The sequence below is a fragment of the Aythya fuligula genome, chromosome 7, assembly GCF_009819795.1.
Source record: "Aythya fuligula isolate bAytFul2 chromosome 7, bAytFul2.pri, whole genome shotgun sequence".
In the NCBI taxonomy this organism is placed as follows: domain Eukaryota; kingdom Metazoa; phylum Chordata; class Aves; order Anseriformes; family Anatidae; genus Aythya; species Aythya fuligula.
Genome location: NC_045565.1, coordinates 37,139,408 through 37,158,154, shown reverse-complemented (window position 1 = coordinate 37,158,154; position 18,747 = coordinate 37,139,408). Strand labels below are relative to the sequence as shown.

The 18,747-nt window shown below is 48.0% G+C and overlaps 1 protein-coding gene across 1 annotated transcript in view; it reads left to right on the top strand.

The window, feature by feature from the left end:
- The window catches only part of STK32C (serine/threonine kinase 32C), a 78,892-nt gene that overhangs the window by 51,022 nt on the left and 9,123 nt on the right, over positions 1 to 18,747 (top strand). Inside the window, exons 3-6 of the mRNA XM_032191007.1 lie at positions 12,917 to 13,068; positions 15,695 to 15,868; positions 16,345 to 16,382; positions 18,657 to 18,746. Of these exons, the coding sequence (XP_032046898.1) occupies positions 12,917 to 13,068; positions 15,695 to 15,868; positions 16,345 to 16,382; positions 18,657 to 18,746 (454 nt within the window). The remainder of the gene's footprint in view (positions 1 to 12,916; positions 13,069 to 15,694; positions 15,869 to 16,344; positions 16,383 to 18,656; position 18,747) is intronic.

The following is an 18,747-nucleotide window of genomic DNA, read 5'->3' as shown; positions in this document are numbered from 1 at the left end:
TTGTTTCCCATGGAAGGAGGGTAACACCAGGGCTGCAAGAAACGTGAAAGCCTTTTCCCATGCCAAGGGAGGGTCACCGTGTCAATTTTAGCAGGTATTTATCTAGACTGTTGCTAGTGCCATGGGGTGCTGGAAGCTGTACGTTCCTGCTGAGGATCCCCCAGCAGTCTGCTTCAGTATCTTGCTGTGCCTAGCCTTAGAAACTTTCTCTCAGTAAGTAACCTCAAGCTTCCGTGTTGCCATTTATTACCTGTGCTGTTGACCTTGGATATAAAGAATATTATATTATTATATTATTTATTATTATTATAATATATATTATTATTATATTATTTTCTTCTGATTTGCAGCATCTTTGGTGTATTTGAGATTTTCTGCCTCCTTCAGCCAACCCTTTTTAAGCCAATGAGCTCATTTCAAGCAGTTTTTCTTCATAAGACACTCCTCTTGCTTTAATTTGGGCAATGTGTCTGATTGTTCTTGCCCAGTTGCCATACCCAGCCCCATCCCCAGGGGTTCATCCCACTTCTCCGTGCCTGCCTGCTGTTGGTCACGACTGTTCTACATCCCTACCTGCTGTGCAGCGCTCCCACTCTCCCAGCATCTTGCGTGCCATTATCAAGGTCATCAGTGACAACAGTGAGCAGCCCCACTGCAGCCTGCACAGCCTCTCCTTCGATACCTCTCTGTGGGGACAGTGCACGATGCCTCCTCTAGGACCAGTGTGACCCCATTGCTGTCCTTGGAGCCTGTACTCCTGAGGCCGGGCTGGAGAGCACTTCCAGGGAGTACAGTCTGAAATAAATATGCTTCAGGTGTTCTTCCAAAAGCTGAGTGCTTTGGGAAATTGTGTTGTCTCTTCTAGTCATTTTGCATACACTTGGAAATAAGGTTACTTCCCAATTCTCCGCTTATCTCCTAATTAACATGAGGGGGTTTTCGACATGGATCAGTCCCTCAAGGAGAGATAGCAGCTCTAATGGGAAAGGAAGGATTTATCTTAAGATGCAGTCCTTGTGATACCAGACTAGGATTTTCTCTTTCCCCAAGTAGTGTCAGCCTGTCGTATCAGCTCTGAAGTGATATTAGAGACTTCACACACAACCTTCAGATTGTCCAAGACCCGACGTGCAACATACCAGCTGAGTTATACCCCCAATTCACATAAATATGCTGTGCTCATTTCCTGGGATGTCAGGTTTGTGTTGGAACTGGTGAAGGGTCTGGTGTCAGGGTTGTCAATAAACCAGCATCCTAGTAATGTGTATGTACACCAACTTGGTTTATATAAAGCAGGGGGTCAGAGCTGTAGGCTGCCTCCCTATGTGCAGCTGTGCTTGATTAAAAAGTACACTGTAATAAAACATTACAGTATAATTAAGATAAAAATTACGTATGACATTATGTTGATATAAGAAGAAAAAAAAAGTAAATTAAGACAACTGCTGACCCCTTTTTTTAAAAGAATTCAGTATACAGGTTGAAAATGGACTACATTAGCAGGCAGTAGTGAGGCAGGAGCTCAGGGCAGCAGCAGCGCAGTGGAGCTGTTAGATAACGGCACCATCACGCAATCAGTTGGTGCACTGGATGAGGAGAGCTACAAAACCACAAGGAGCCACTGATTTCAAGGTGTTCTGCACAAACATGGGAAATTATTTTAATCTTTACATTGCAAATTCTATCTTTTTATAGTTGTGAAATGCCTAATTTGGCAACCTTTTGTGTCAGAGGGTATTTTGGTTAGAGGAAGCATCTCACAGTTGATAACTTTAAGTGCATATTGGGCAGTAAGTACTATAGATGTAAGACAGGTCAACTCACTGAAAAAAATAGTGAAGAAAGATTATCATTTGTAGCAGCACTTTAGGAACGCCTTAGACTGGTATTAGTAAGAGCAGTCTTCAATGCCAAAGAAAGATGGACTGAACGACTTCAGAAATGACCTGATGTCACACAGGCAGTGAGGTAGGAGAGCAAATAATTTATGTATGAGGCATTGTCAGATAAGTGACAGATTAGGGTTTATTCACATGCGTTGGCAAGTGTATGGAAAAAAACATCATTTTCCATGGTCATTTGGAAAAAGTAGAGTATTACGGAAATATCAAATGCGGTGCCAGATGAGTCTGCTGAAAGGTTCTAGACACGTTCCTTTATAAAATGTGGATAGCAAAGCTGAGGGGCGATGAGCTCAGTCACTGCTGTGCCCCTTGCCCCCTGCCACCAACCCGGCGAGCACTGCCTGCTGCGCCGTCGCTCCCCCTGTGCGGGGCTGCCCGCGGTAGCTGCTGGCTCTTGGGGTGCTTGGCTGAAGTCGCAGCGATTACTCAGCTGAGTAACTGCTGCCTGCTGTGCGTGGGGATGTTTGTGGTGATGGGCCGCTTGAGGGACGGTGAATAACTCAGCAGGATTAATTAGTGGAAGCATAAAAGCTCCGCAGTGCCTAATGGGAGAGCTGCAGTAGGAAGATCCTCTTCTGCGCTGTTGAGTGCTCAAAGCATATTTCTGCATTTTGGTAATACGATAGTGTTTAGTGGCGTTTGGTAGGTTGGGCAGACAGGCATGTGAGGTAGAGCCCTGGCTTCCTAGGAACACGTTCCCCATCCAGGCTGGAGGCAGCCCCTGGGCTGTTGGTGGTCCCTGTGCCCCTGCAGCCTCCTCCCGCAGGACACACGGCTCGCCCCAGACTGCTGGGACAGGACCTGGTGGCTGGAAGGAATTGCAATGGATTCAACATGAGCAAGGGACTCGTGTTTTGTGTGTGGAGTTTCTGCATGGGCAGAGGTGGGTGCTGGGGCTGGAGGAGACATCTCCTCGAGGAGCTGCCATCACATGCACTTGCTTGTTTTTTTCTAAAGAAGGGTTGACAATGGTCTTAACCACAGGTCATCATTAATGCTCTCCCTTCTGAGATGGGGTTTTCTCACTGGTGCTTTTGCTGCTTGTACTACGATAGGTCATGGCATGTTCTCCGAGGGTGGCACTCCGAAGGCTTCGTGTTGAGTGTTGGACAAAGGGGGAGTAAAGCTGTGTTTGATCACGTCCTGCAAGGTCTAGGTTTGAGCTGTCCTTTTTCCCACGGGAAAGGTAGTGGGGATTTTAATGCAGTATTAAAAAAGGAAATCTGAACAGATGGAGCTATAACCTGGCCAAACTTCCATCCCGCCAAGTTACAGGCTTCTAACCTGGAGCTGATGGGGTAATTAATGCTCAGTGCATTTGCTGTCACGTAGCAATTGCTTACACTTACTCTATTGCTGGCTGCCAGTTGGCAGACCCAACACCCAGTGTCAATCCTGAGAGGTTTTCCGATAGCTTTGGCACATGAGCTGTTCTTAATGAACTGAAGTGAGCTTTGCTCACCTTCTGCTGGGAATCACTTCACAATCTGCTGGCATCTTAGGTACCAGCATCTGCACTCTGATAGCTCTCATGGTTACTTCACAGTCCCTTATGCCTGCTGCTGACAAACAAGGCCTTTTGGTACTGGGGACCGGCGCTAGATGAGGTGTCTACCAGGGCACATCTCTTTGTGAGAATTTGGTGATAAACACATCAGTGCAATGAAGCAAGCTCCTGCCAGTGGAGCATGGAGCATCTGGCTGCAAGTTTCATTAAATGCCTCCAGAAAGTTTTGCATGGTGGAACACGAGTACTGCCTCCTTCCTTGGCTGCCAAGTTACACCTGCATTTATTTACTTCAGCAGTGGAGACACTTGTGCCTGCGAGGCACGCTGCGGCGGCAGCACAGCGCCCTGGCTGTTAGGGCACGCTGCTCTCGGTGCCATCGCCTGGCAGCATCTTCTCAGGATGAGCGATGAGGTTTTTCCAAATAGCACAGGGATTGTTTTGGCCTTGGGATCAGGAATAGCTACAACATTCATTTATGTCCAGAGATTAAATAAAGCCCTCCATTCTTCATTGGAAATAATTAGATTTCCGTCTGCTCCCAGGTTTTATCAAATATGTAACTAAAAAAACCGTCTTGTCTACCTCTTTGACCGGCGTATAAAACATCACAGAATCTAATTTTGGCTGTAATGAAAGATGATTCCAAGTACAAGGCTTAACTCAAGCTGTTTGTCAGCCTCAGGAAGATGTGTTTTTCACATTTTATTCAGAAAAGACTTGTTAACCGGAGTTGTGTGCTGGGGTCCAGATGCTCACAGAGTGCAGGGATTGCTGCTGGTGTGGAAGAAGCAGTGGGCCCGGGGTGGGCGCACCCAGAAGGCAGAAAGAAGACAGGTCACAGTGTGCTCGGGGGGTCTGCAGGTCGGTGGGACTTCTCACTGCTGTTCTTCGAATATTAAACCAGAAAATCCTAGCAGAGAGACAGGCATGATTAAAGCTGTTCAAAAAAGCAGGTGCCTGTCGGGCTTTCGTGGAAGCTCCAAAACACATCTCCCTGCTTGTGCTCGCAGCCGTGGGGAGCCAGAAGCCGTCTGCTTTCAGGCTCTCAGGTGCCCGCTCTCGTCCGTCCCCAGGGTCAGCAAGTCTGGCCATGCTGCATGGAGGGCACGCGTCGAGGCTGTGCCCAAAGGAGCAGCCTGCGTGCTTCTGTGCAGCAGCATTCAGTAAAGACATCGGGTGTTGAGGTAGCTGCCGATGATTTCTGTCAAGCAATGGAACCACGTAGCTGGTGTGCGCGAGGGGAGAGGGTGGGGGAAAAGGCAAACAAAACTCAAAGGCAGTGCTTCTCTTCCTATTTGTTTCTTCGGTTTATATGCTGTCACATCCTTGGCTTTTCCTTGTTTATTTGGATTAATGTCTCTGATGAGGTATAGAAGTCTATGTATTTTTTGGAGCTGCAAGTCAAATAATCACCCGTACCCAAAACTCGATTGCAGAAACATCTGCTTAATGTCTGGCTGGATGTTATTTCTCAGCATGACATGAAAAGGAAGTGTTTAATCTGAACCATGTAAAATTCCTTTAAATCACAGGATTCAGAGCTTGTGGATAACATTCCGCATTGTCTCCTCAGGAATTCTTTCAGGAAAGTTGGAAAAAAATTCAAGATAGACACCAGATAGAAGAGCTCAGCTCCCACCTTGCTAGATACAGGAACCAGTAACGAGTTTTTCCTGGGGTGTTTTCTGTGGGTTGGTTGTGTTAACATTGAGATGCTGTTTATGTCAACAGCAAGACAGAAATAGAAATAAGAAATAAAAATAAGAAAAAAGGTTCATTTTGAAAAAAAAAATCAAAGAAAAAAAAACCCTGCAATGGCAGCTTTGCATGTGTTTGAGCATGCTCCCAACTGCCCCTATTCTATGTGTTTTCCTCCCAGAGGAGTGAGCACGATACAAATCAGCCCGGTCTGTGGCACTCACAGTTCTGCAGATCTACACAAGAGCATGAACACGATCTTAAGACCAGACAGCTAAAGTTACTGAGGTGTGACACACTGAGATGCTATCTCAAACAACAATTTTTATTTTAGCTCGGAAGAGGTTTTCATCTCTACCAGACGCAACTGAGAAAAGGATTTTTAATGGAAGTGTTGACATGGCCTGAAAACACCAGCAGGCTTGCTGTGAATAAAAGTTTTATCAGCTACTGTTACCACTTGGCTGTAGCAAACATCCACGCTGAATTAAAGAGGTTTTAATGATTTATGGTGTTCTCACAGACCAGTCCTTCATCAATCTTGTGATAAAGCATAACTTTCAGCAGGGAAAAAGTAAAACGGTAAGACTGCATGAAAAATACCTTAAGGTGCAAAAGATGGGAAGGTGTTCAGAATAGAAAATAAAATCAAGTCTCAAGGTAAGGATGTGAAAGCAGATGCGTCGAGCTGCTAACTTTGTACTTAGAACATGTCTCCTGAGGACTGTAGGCTTTTTCCATTCACTGTAACTTAATACCTTTTAATTTCCTTTATACCTGAGTAAATGGGTTCTGATTTTGACCTTTGCATCTGAAGAGGGAACTGTGTTATTAATATATTTGCTGTTATTCTTTGAGACGTAGCTATAACGTGGTCCCAACTGGCTGAAATTGATAATTGCTGAAAAGCTGCTTATGATACCAGCTTGCTGTGGAGGCCAGATGCCTGTGTCTGGGTGCAGCCCAGGGGATGCACACAGCACAGACCTCTCTCACGAAGGCCACATGGAGCTGTTGTGCCAGCTGCTGTGCCCTTTTCGGGAGCCTAAAAATGTGGAGGTACTTCCCAAAAAGAGCAGCGTGCAGCAGGAGCACCTACTGGTGCTGTTTGTGTCCCTGGCTGTGAGCACCAGCATCGCACCCGGGCCCGTTATGACCAGAGGAGCAGCAATTTCAGCATCACGCCTGGAGGTGTGCGTTGTTCTGAGGAGCAGAACCGCACAGGTGAGCACCCAAAGGCAGAGCTGCTGCAATGGGCAGGCCCGTCACTGCGCCTCGTGGTGCAGGACATTGCTGTGCAGATCGCCGGGAGCAGGGCTGCAGGTGGCCCATTCTTTGAACGGGGCTTTGTGTGCCGGAGATAATAGCGGGGAAAACACTGCCAGAGACACCATTGTCAAAGCTGTTCCCAGAACAAAGTTCTGGTTAAATAAGCTGCATAATCAAAGCAGTGAAGGCTTTTGGTTGTTTTAAAGTATGTTTTTACTCGGGATCAGACAGTATTATGGCAATGGGTCCTCTCTGAGAGTGGGGTCAGTGTCCTCATGGTGCTGGGCACCGCTTCGGGGCCAGCTCCTGCTGCAGGTTCCTGCTCTCCACAGCCCATGCCCTGTCCTCTGGGACCTGTTGGTGTTACTGCTGTGTCTCAGGGAACCCTCAGTTCCCCTTTTGTTCCCAGCCCAGCTTGCAGGCTTTGTGCTCTCTGTAGCTGCTCTCCGGACTGTGCCCAAGCACCTCTGCCCTTCCTGCCTCCTGTGTGTGTCGGGGCACGGGGAGGACACAGCCCCCGCTCAGGACCCATCTGCCAGAGGGCTGCTTTCGTCAGAGCCAGCACAAACGGGGCCTTCTCCAGGACACTCGAGATGGGCTGAATCTGATCTGATAAATTCGAGTTGATCTTTGTCGGGTGCTGCCGGTGTTTCACACCTGATGCAACCTGTAACTCAGTGCTGCTTTTTTGCTTCTCAAGCTTCTCGCTCAAGCCTGGGGACGTGGGGCCGCAGTCCCAGCCCCAGCAGGGTGTCCACCCCTGTGTGTCCACCCCTGCGTGTCCACGGCACTGGGGCTTGGGCTGGTGCAGTGCCGCAGGGGTGACCCGGCCCCGGGGTCCCTCCCGGCCAGACACAGAAGTCAGGACCTGCCTGTTAGGCGGGTAGGTGCCTCCAGCAGAGCTCCATCCAGCTGCTCACCGTGGTCGTGTGCCTAATGGATCCTTGACATTTTAATTATATCACTGCAAGTACACCTAGGAGACAGCTTTAAGCTTCGTTATCTTGGCTATGGCTAAAAAAAATTTGATTGTATGGTTTCATCCTTAATGCTTATTAGAACTGTAGAACAAATTAATATTATCTTTTTAATTACAAATGTTACACAGATGTTAATTAACAGGCAAAGGCTGTATTTCAATTACCATCAGTGCAACCATAGTACAAAATGGATATGAAGATTGGTTTTAAATAACAGGGTAGCTGATGCTGCCTACTGTGCAACCGTGACACTGTGGCCACGCCAAACGTCCTTGGTTCCTGTTCAGAATAACTTGATCCTTTTTGTTACTTTCCTGGTAGCTGAAAATCAACTTTCTTTATATATATATATATATAATTGGCAAAATATAATATTTTAATATATTTATATATAAAAAAAATATAATTGTCAGGCATCGCTGCCTGCAGTCAGGGCGTGAGGGCGTCCGCAGCCCCGAGGCATGGGAAGGGGAGCGGCAGCAAACGTTTTTGGGGAGGTGCTGCAGCTTGCTGAGGCTGGGGGGCAGAGGAACAGAGCGGGCACATCACTGCCAAGCAGGCGTGGTGGATGCTGCTCCGTGCCCAGCCTGAAGGGAAGGGCTGCAGCCTGGGTACGTCCTGCCTGGGGCATGGGCGTGCTCACGTGGAGGCAGCGCCTGGTGCCGGAGCTGTTGATGCAGAAGGTGTTTGCTGCCAGGGCCGACTGGTGTTTTCTGTGTTGGGTAAAAGTTTAGGGCGTATTCTGGCGGTGCTTTTGCTCATGTCGATTGCCGATGACTTCATTGGAGCTGGCGCATGTCTGGGAGCTGAAAGCTGCTGCTCTGGGTGATTAATGCCTGGGGGGTGCTGCTGGGGTCAGCTAAGCCCTGCGGGTGCCATGGATGCGTCAGCTGCGATGAACAGCCGGTGCCGGGATGGCCGCTTGTAGCTGCAGTGCTTCTCATCTCTGCACGGTGGGAAATAGGCGGATTTTTATTTAACCATCTGAATATGTGATGGGAGTTTGGTACGCTTCGCGTGTCCAGGACCCCAGGCACAAATACCCAGAGGCAGTCAGCAGGAACTGGAGTGTGAGTCAGTGCGTTTGGATCAGGTGTAACCACTCCAAATCAGCTCTTCGGCAAGCTGGAGCAGTGTTCTCCTGGGGCTCACCTTCATGTAGGATTAAGGTGACTGATGTTAGTGTGTAGTACTTGCTAATGCAAAGCATTGACTCTGCTCTAAAAACAAAATAAGTGAAATCCAGGTTTGTACATTGAAGCTACTTGATGGCTATCAGCCGGAGTCAATAGCGTTTCTGTGTGTGGAAGGATTACGGTGCATTTCCTGGTCTTTCAAAGGCAGAAGCCATTAAGAGGTTCTGGAAAACCTACTGCTCACATTCCCAAAGCAAGAGGAAGATTCTTGAACCCATCTGGGTGCATTTGCATCAGATGTGACAGTAATGTCCTGCAGAGGGTGGGATCGTGAGTGCCTTAATTTAAGATGACGTCTGCCTCAGTAGAAGGAAAAATAATCTTTGGGTAGCTGAGATCAAGCAATCTCAAGTATTTATCAGCTTCACAGATACTGCCCAGAATGCAAAGTACTTGCTTTTGTTTGAGCCCACAGACAAATTGTGCTGTTCCATTATAATTAGCCTGAGATAAGTCAGGACATGCTATTAAATGATTAGATGACCTTTCATCTGAGTGGGGATTTCAGCCCATTGGATTCATTCAGAATCAGCAGGAAAAAAGTTATTGAATTTCTAAAGAAGAGGCAAAGCCTGCCTGCCTAAAAGATAGCAAAGAAGTTGGACTGAAAACTGTACAGAGCAGCAAAAATCTGGAGGATCAGGGAAAATATCCTAAAATAACAAGAACAACGGCAAAAAAATTTCCAGTGAAAAAATGTCTTGCTGTCTCCTGGACAACAAAAAAAGGTGACAACCAAATCTCTGCTCTCTAATTCCACTCCAAGCTACAGCATGGTTGGGTGGAAAACAGAAGGAACTCTTCAAAGCAGTAGCTCAGCGAGTGATGTGGAGGGATAAGAAGCCAGATCATTCCTGGCAGTTTATGGACTTTGTTTCTGCTGTTGCTGCTTAATCCACTGAGTGACAAAGAGCGCTGTGATTCTGCAGAGCAGGGCTCATCCCAAGGCTTTGCCCTAAGATGACTGAACGGGAGGCTCCTGGGTGGGAAATGGGGTCAGGCGGGCTGGGGCTGGATCCTTGGCTGCTCTGGCTGCTGAGAACATGCTGGAAGCACGAGGTGCAAGGGCAGCTCTGTCGACAGAGAGTGTTGTGAAGGAGCAGCTCACCTGCACGCCGCGTGGTCATGCACAATGCTTCGTGTGCGGCACACGCGGGTGCTGCGCCGTGGCCGCAGAGGTGGTGTTAGCAGCAGAGCCAGCAGAGCTGCAGGTGGTCCCCCACAGTGGGAGCCGCATCCTGCTGCTGTCTCAGTCCCTCTGCGTGTTCAAGGTTTCTTTTAAACACATCTGTCTTGTAGAAGGTGTTTGTGAGGTGCTCCGTGCATGTGCAGTGCGGCCTCCTCGGCTGGTTGTGTAAAGGAGTTTGGGAACGTACTGGGAAACTGCTTACAACATGCTGGGCTGTGCTTGTGGCTCTGCCTCACTGTCATTTGGGCTTGTTTTGGGAAGACCCAAAGGACTCTGATGCCTTTACACATACCTGCACGTGTAGACACACTCGTGTGCTGTGTGCTTTAACTGTAACACCTACATAAAGAAGATGGGTATTGCAAAGCCAAGAGCCCATCTTCCCCTCCCATTACTTCTTTTGGGGGCATCATCTAGGTCAGCGATCCTTGTTAGTCTCCTCTAAATTAATGCAATAGATCGGGCTGTTGTGCAAAGACCACGATTGCCCCAGATTCAGATGAAAACAAGCCGCCAGCTATGATGACAATACAGGCATTGCCATTGTCTGGGGCCCCATAAAGTGGGATCGAAATGGGAGATGTTAAATGTACATCTCATGTCCTGAATAGTAAATGCAAGTCCCAAACCCTTTGTGCCTTTAATGCAATAAAAGCAAAGGCAGCTGTATACAAACCATTTGGCAGCAGCTGAATGCTCAGGGTATCTGGGACTCTATTAAATCTTTTATGTGCCATGTCTTGAGCAATATCCTACCAGCTGATGCCTGCCTTCTGCCTTGCAAATCTGGCAGCATCACATACAATTTCTTCTAATGGCTGCATTTAAGCACCGAAATTTTCCTTTGTGCAGCGAGGGACCACGTTATGCAGGAAGAGGACAAAGTAGGCTTTTCTTTTGCTTTCTTGTGTCTCTTCGCTTTGTAGATCTACTTGAAAAATGGATCGAGACTAATAGAAAAAGCCACTTAGACTCGTTACCAAGTAGACATTTCTTGCTTCCTCAGGAGCAGATGCACGAGCAGAGGAGCAGACAGAGGTGCGTGATGGGCACTGTGTGTCTGTGCATGGGACACGTTTCTGTAGGCACAGACATTTCAGGGAGGATTCCTGCTGCCACAGAGGACCGAAACGTCCGTGCCAGGCGAGGGCAGGACCAACGCCGCTCCTCACGTTGTAGACCGGTGCTGGGCCCTGCCAAGAACTGCATTAACATCCTTAGCCATTAAGGGCTGTAGGGGTGACTGCAGGGCACACAGCATGCCCGAGCCCTGGAGGAGTGCCCGGGGCACTGGAGACTTGTCCTGGCGCCCCTTGCTTTGTGCCTGGGGCCTCGCCGGCACCGCTCTGGCACCAGCACCTCCCTCTGCCCCCGTGGTGCTGCCCGCAGCCGGCACTGCGTGGGGCTTGGCCATTAGCAGAATGTTCCTATTGACTCCCAAGTCTTGTGTTTTTCTTTTTCCTTTCTTTTTTTTTTTTTTTCTTTCTTCCAGGAAATAGAGAATAAAAGTTTCTAGAGCACTTGAAGCTGGAATTACTTGGTATTGAGGTGATGCTGTTCCATTTCAGAAAACAACTCGGGATGATTGCAGAGTACAGGAATCTTCCATCACTTTCTCATTTATTCTACTGGGTGTCCCTTTTCCCTGCAGAGAAACAAAAAGCAAATGACAGGAATGTGAAAAGCAATGCATGTGAAAATACTGAAAGTCAAAATCTAAACCAAAACAAACAAAAGAAAGATTTAGAAATTTAGAAACAGAAATCAGAAGAGGATGTTGTTCAGTGTCTGGAAAGCTGTTAGTGAAAGGCTGTTTTTAGAGAAGCAGAGTCCATGATTTAAAGAGCTGTTGTTAGGTCTTTCGGTTCAAAGAAATTAAAAAAGAGAGTTACTTTTGCTTGGCTAATTAAACATACAGCCAGCTTAGTCTGCTTTAAGCAGAAGTCAGATCCCGCGGGTGCTTTGCCTTGCGCTAGGTAGTTCGTTGCCATTTGACCTGCAGTAAGCAGGGCTTCAGTTGATGTTTTTTTATCACCACTCCCAGCAGAAGCTGCAGGTGAGCAGCTTTGGCACCCCTGGGCATTGCAGGTGGCAGGGACGGGGCTCCAGAGCCCTCACTTGTTCTGCTGGGCCTGGCGGAGAGTGTCTGGGGCTGGGGCTGCCCTTCCCGCAGCTGTGGCCACGGGCCCCTTGCCCTGGTGCCGAGGCCAGCGTGCCCTGCTTGCTGTGGGACCGGGCACGTGGCCACGCTCTGTCCCCGGGCTGGGGGTCCTGGTGGCCCGGACCTGGTTTGTGCAGCTCAAATCACTCGGGAGATGGCAGCCGGGAAGCCTTTAGCACGGGGTCTGAGGTGTGCACGGAGTTATAAAATCCGTACCTCTGCTCGTACAGTAATCGCAGTGACAACTGCAAAATAATCCCGTAATTGGAGTGCGTGTCGCTAATTGGGGTGTTTTCATCAGGCTACTGATAACCACCCATTATTGTGTCACCTTCTTGCTGTAACGTGTCCTTGATGATATTATATTATGTGCCATTAGCACCTGCAAACAGTTATTAATGGGAGCCTTTCCGAGGAGCAGCAGTTCAGAGGCTGAGGGCCCCGCGTGGTGCTTGCTGCCAGCCAGAGCAGCCCCCGCCTGTCCCAGCCCCGCGCGGTGCATGTGCCACGGCTCGGATGGGCAGGGAGAAGTCACCTTGGGGTTGGCCTCGCCGTGGTGGTCCACATGAAGGCCGTAGGAGCAAACTGCCAGATTTTATTTTATTTTTCCAAAGAAAATACATTCAGCACATCGTAATAATAAGCATGTCGTCTGATAATTAAAAGAGGACAGATGTAATTACACCACGTGCATAATGTTCATTAATTCATTTAAAAATAGTTACCTTGATAATTGGAGTGTCGTCGGGAGTCAGAGGAGCCTCGGGGAGCAGCACCAAAGGAAGTAGCAGCGGGGGAATCTGGCTGAGCCCCCAGCCCTGTGGGGGTGCCTGGAGAGGCAGAACCGCGCGCAGCCAGCACCCTGCCCAGTGCTGGGTTTGTGGGGAGCTCTGTCACCACTCAGGAGATGGCTCTGAAACCTGTTTATGCAGCTAAGGAAAGCTGCAGTGAGGATACAGAACGTTTTGCTAAACCTTATATCTTTTTCTCCACTTTTGCTATACTTCAGGTGTGCATTGTGCAGAAGAGAGACACTGAGAAGATGTATGCCATGAAGTACATGAACAAGCAGCAGTGCATCGAAAGGGACGAGGTTCGCAACGTGTTCAGGGAGCTGGAAATCCTGCAGGAGATTGAGCATGTGTTCCTGGTGAACCTCTGGTGAGCTTCTCCTACCCTCTGCCTCCTGGTGGCATGCCAGCATGTCATGGCCTCGAACATTTTAAGACAGCCCATCTTTTGCCATCAAAAACCTTTGTGTTTTGTTTTTTTTTTTTCTCAGCAAGCCCTCTTGCAAATACTCCTATCACGTACCTGCTGAGAGGCCACTCACCAGTTTAACTAAAATATCGTAGTGTGTTGTGTGCTGTGTGACTGAGGTGTGCTGGCACAGCGAGACGCTCCCTTTAATGACTGCAGCTGAAGAAGCAGTCCATCCCTTGTGCTTGGAGATACTGAATACTCTTACAGTCAGTTTGTGGTGAATTGTATTCTCTGGGGAGGCCTTTTTTTTTCTTCTTTTTTTCCAAAAAGCAGCTTGAAAATTCAAAGAAGCTAGCATTTTTAGAGATGTTTATTTATTACTTTTATTAATATGAAAATGTACAAAGTCGTGTTTTACACAGCAAATGTTTGGTCCCAGTAAAGGACTCTGTCTCACAGAGATGTGCTAATAGTTTAAATAAGCAGAACTGCTCTTAGCCATAGCCAGTGTGTTCAGTACAGTTTTACTGAGTTAAGTCAAGAGACTTACCAGACAAGCAGGTAGCTTGAAGCTGCCCTGCCTGTGTTTGCATCTGTGCAGTCATCGCCAAGGCTACTCTGTAAACTGGAGGGCTGTTTGTGGGGCAGGAGGATTACTGTGGTTGTAGGGAAGCCAAGGAATTGTCCTGCCTACCACTTTTTACAGTAATTATCTAGACAAGTTGTTTTTCAAAAGCATTACAGACTAAAATTAGTTGTTAGATGTCAGCCTGATTCAAGGGTAGTTATTTTTAAGTTAGACCCTAACACACTGCCAGGTAATGAGTACACTTTTTGCCAGTGCACATGCACTAATGTAATCTAACGTAATCTAATTTGATGTAATCTAATCTAACGTAATCTAATCTAATTAGTAGTGAGCAATTTGAAATGTAACTATTTTTAGTGAACTGTTTCTGAAAAAAAGTTGTGTGATGTCTTCCAACCACCATGTGCATGCCCGGTCCTGTGCGAGCAGGCGTGGGCGCTGCTGGGGGGAGCCAGGGGGAGGGCAGACATGGGGCACGCTGCGGGTTACAGAAATCTGGAGTTCACAGCCTGAACACCCAGCCTGCAGGAAGAATGGCATCTGTGAGAGGGTGGAGAAGGTTTGCACCCCTTTGGGAGGAGGATGATAGACCGAGAGGGAGAGAGGAGCACGCTCCCCTGTCCCTGTTGTGCGTGTGACCAGGGTAACCATGTTTTACCTAGCACTGATTTCCTTGGTGCTTTGCACATCCATTGCCTGGGTTGTGATACACCCTTTCAGCTGTAGCAGGGCTCTTTGTAAAGGCAGGCCTCTGTGCTCGTGGCTCAGAGAGCATCATCAGGTCTTTTAGGCAGTGTTTCAGCCCAGCAGTTTTGGAGATTACCTACAAATTCCTAGAGCTGCACCTTCCCTACTGCTAAGAGGAGCAAACTGCAAATAGAAAAGAGAGGCCGTGCTTACCTGGAAAATCACGGGTAGGTGAAAACAAGGTGTTATGCAAAAAATGCATCTGCAGCACACGTTTTCCTTCAGACCGCGAGGCTCCTGGTGCCTCGGGGCGTGTTGGCAGGCTGGGGCCGCCAGCCCTGTGCAGAGCTGGTGGTGCTTCGCCTGCCTTCTGCTGGCCAGTTACTCCACAGTCGCCAAAGAAGTTAGTATTTATGTTTTCAGAGTTGTAACAGTTGCAAACATTTTTTTTCCCAACAGGTAATGAAGTTCTTGAGGAAATGTGCTCATTGCAGCTTTTCCCCTCTCAGCTCATACATTGAGAATGAGCATACATTCAGGATGAGAAGTGTGTGATTCACAAGTATTACACAACCCCACAGGCTCCCTCCATAGAAATGCTGTTGCCAAATATAACAATTGAACGTTATTTTGTAGTGTATCCTCACTGCTGTCAGTCTCCTTCGGGATCCACCGCAAATACAGAGAGGCGTTTTACTATACCGTAAATATAGGTCTTTTTTTCTGTGTTTTTTTTTGTGGTTAAATTAGCACTTGTGTTTTCTAATTCACTTTCAGGATACACGGGGATATTTTCAGTACAGTTTTATCATGTTTTTCCCAACTGCAAATCGGGGCGGCCTGCTGGCAGAGCGGGGGGTGGCGGGCAGGGGGGGCACGCTCAGCGCCAGGCCTGCGGGGTGTGAGGGGAGCAGGGTGCTGAGCTGGGAGCTGAGACACCTCAGTTGGCTTTGCAGTTCCCTGAGGTGTCCTAAGCCTCTCCCCGTGGAGTTTCGGGGTCTGTAGCTGCGTGCGGCCTCCTGTGGCGATGGCAGTGGTACTGGGTGAGTGGGGAGGGTTCTCCTGTCATGGGAGGCGCTGCCTAGCACAGCAAAAGGCTAAAAAGCAAGGCAGCATCTTGAATTGTGCTTGCCTAATTAAAAAAGTGTAAACACCGAGGCCAACATATGCTCGTTGCGGGGATGTTTGCAGTTTTTCACAGGTGCTGTATAATTAAGAGAGGAAAAAAAAACAAAACAACTTCATTTTGTGACTCCTGTGAGATGCCGCAGGAGCTGGCGGGCTCGCTCACCACCCTGCTCCCCGCAGGTACTCCTTCCAGGACGAGGAGGACATGTTCATGGTGGTGGACCTGCTCCTCGGGGGTGACCTACGCTATCATCTGCAGCAAAACGTGCAGTTTACCGAAGAGACAGTCAGGCTGTACATCTGTGAGATGGCTCTGGCGCTAGACTACCTACGCAGTCAGCACATTATTCACAGGTAACACCCCCTGCTGCCCCGTGCTGCTGGAAACGAGGGCATTTCCATAAGCGAGGTGCCCTGTGGTGTGACAGCCCATGGTGGCCCTGCGGCACCAGGGGTGCCCGTGCTGGGATGTGGGTGGGCTTGGTGCTGCGGGCAGGGCGGCGGGGGGCTGCTGGCCCTGCCCGCTCCTCGCTCCTCCATGGGGCAGCCAAAAGAGCTGTGATCGAGGGCTTCACAGACAGAGCCTTGTGTTATTAATTTCATGGAAATGCTGCCTGAATCAGTCAGGTGGTCCCATTTGTTTCGTTCTCCCCTGGGGAAACGTATTTCTAATCCATCTTAAAGGGACTTGCTCCTTATTTGAATATTTTTGGGTTGTATCTTTCTAATTTTTGGTAGATAAAAAAGTTGCAGATTTTGTTGTTGTTTTAGAATTGCATCCCTCATCTGACTGAGATTTCATCTTGCTGTAACCTTGCTTCTTTTTCCAGAGATGTAAAACCAGACAACATTCTCCTGGATGAGCAAGGTAGGATCTCTCTGCCTTGCTTTGTCCACCTCTTTCATTCAAGGGACCGATTCTTTACAGTCTTGAATTCTGTGCGTCTTTTTATTTGCAAAAACTGTGGAAAAGGCACCACTCCTTACATTTGATTGGCGCTTGGTTGGACATACATGTGCGTTGCCATGCGAGGAAAGCTCCATCGGGAGGAGCCCTTCTCACTGACCCCCTGCCTCTGCCTCTTTTCTCGCCAGCACCAAGCCAGCGCCTCTCACACTGCACAGGTTATCCATGCAAGAAATGCATTGTGAAGGGGCACAGAGCACAAGAACTGTCTTTTTTGAGTTCTAAAGTGAGTGATCTGCACATAAACTTCTACTAGGCAGGAAAAAAGAGTTTTGATGTCTTCCTGTAGAGAGAGATCTGGGCTGAGCCAGGAGCAAGCCTGGAAACCTTCCTGAGACCATCTATTGATATTATTATTAAGCAATTAGTAGGCTCTCAGTGGTCTAATTGGACAGCTCCCTTATAGTCACCTCTATTCCAGCAATAAACCTTACAAAATGAGGACACAATTTCTCAGGGCAGAAGGCTCCGCTGCACCTGAGTTTTAGCATAAAGGCTTGTCAGAACCAAAACTTACACTTGCATGGAAGTTCATTAGACGATAGCTCAGGGTATAAAGCTCAAGGATGTTGGGAAAACAGAGATACAAGGAAGAAATAACAGCAGAAACTTGTTTGGGATTTACAGACCATTTTCACAGCTGCCTGGTAGATAGCAGAAAGCCTCAAGAAAGGTGTTTTTCTTCTTCGCCAGTCCTGGGGCTTCTGCCCCAGTCCTGGAGACCCCAGCTTCCCCGAGCAGCCTGCCTGGGGCTCGACTGTGCTGAACTGTTGTGTTCTGAGCACCTCTCCTGATGTCACACCTAAACCTCTGCTGCTTCGGCTTGTGCTCGTTATCCCAGCTCCTGTTGAGTCTGTGCGTGAGGTACGCAGCACTTTGTGCAGCAGTGTTGTAGGGACACTCAGTTCATGGCAAGATTTCTTAAAGCCTTGCAGATGCCTGATCTGTGCCAGTAAATACCCCGGTGTTTACCCGATCTGCCCCGGCTGGCTGGCAGCAGACCTAAGAGAGGTGTTTTCCAGCCTGTTCAAATCATTCATGCTATTTTTTTCTCCAGATTTTAACTAACTCCCAGTCCTGATGATGGAGAATATAGAAACAGAGTGAAAGTACTGCAGTGCTGTTTGAAATATTGTAATGATTTCCTTGTACAATCTTAGGGTTTGCAAAGTGTTACAATTTCGCTTAGATCGACATGCCCGAATTTGCTCTGGTCTGCAGAGTCATACTGTCTCAGCTCTAGGACTTTGGTGGTAGTCGTGGTTCAGTAACTTTCATCAAAAAACAGTTACAGGTTATTTTTAATCAACTTGACCGAGGCATTATTTTAGTATAGTGTTTTTCTACTGTCTTTGTTACTGACTGTAGATTCTGGATATATCAACGTGATGATGTGCTGGAGCTGTGTAGCTCACTAGTTCCTGGGGTAGGCTTAGCTAGTAATATTTGAGCTCTGTAAGCTTAAACTGTTACAATGCTTTTCTTGCTCCTTTATGCATTCCCCTGGTTTTGTCACATTCCTCCTGTTTGTTCATGCTGGCCACAAGCTGAACCTGACTTTTCCAAAGGTAAACAATTTGGCGTTTAAAACTGGACTTGTCATCCCAGGTTTGAAACTCAGAATCCTGTAAAAACAAACAAACAAACAAAAATCCTTTTCTTTTTCATGTTCAGCCTTGAATTTTAGTTGGTCGTGGCAGTGCCCAGTGCAGGGGACAGCACTGTTTGAGGAGAGGGGAATGGATGTTGTAGTCCTAAAGGATGCCTGGGGATTTTCTGGGTCCCTGTGGGACGTAGCAGAGCTCTGAGAGCTGGCTGGTACCACGGGGATCGGAGCAGTCACTGGCTCGCAGTGGGGGTAACTTGAACAAAGAAGCAGAGCAGCCCGGTAGGGTGGAATAAGCTGGATATTGGAAATTGCTTCTGTTCAAAATGTGAAGCTCCATGTGCAATTCAAAACCAAGAAGCAAAGCTAGCTACCGTCTAAATGTCTGGCAAGCACGGGATCCTGAGAAGGCTCCGGGGTCTGTCGTGGCCATTTGGTGGGGTCTGTACAGCAACCTGCCTGTCCCTGGGCTGTGCTCGCGGAGACTGAAGCTTATGAAAAATTGTACTCTGCATTGTGATTGTTCTGTGCCGAGAGTAATTCCTTCTTAAACTGTGTCTTTATTTAAGGTCATGCACATTTAACAGATTTTAATATTGCAACAATAATTAGGGATGGCGAGAGAGCAACTGCGTTAGCTGGAACAAAGCCATACATGGG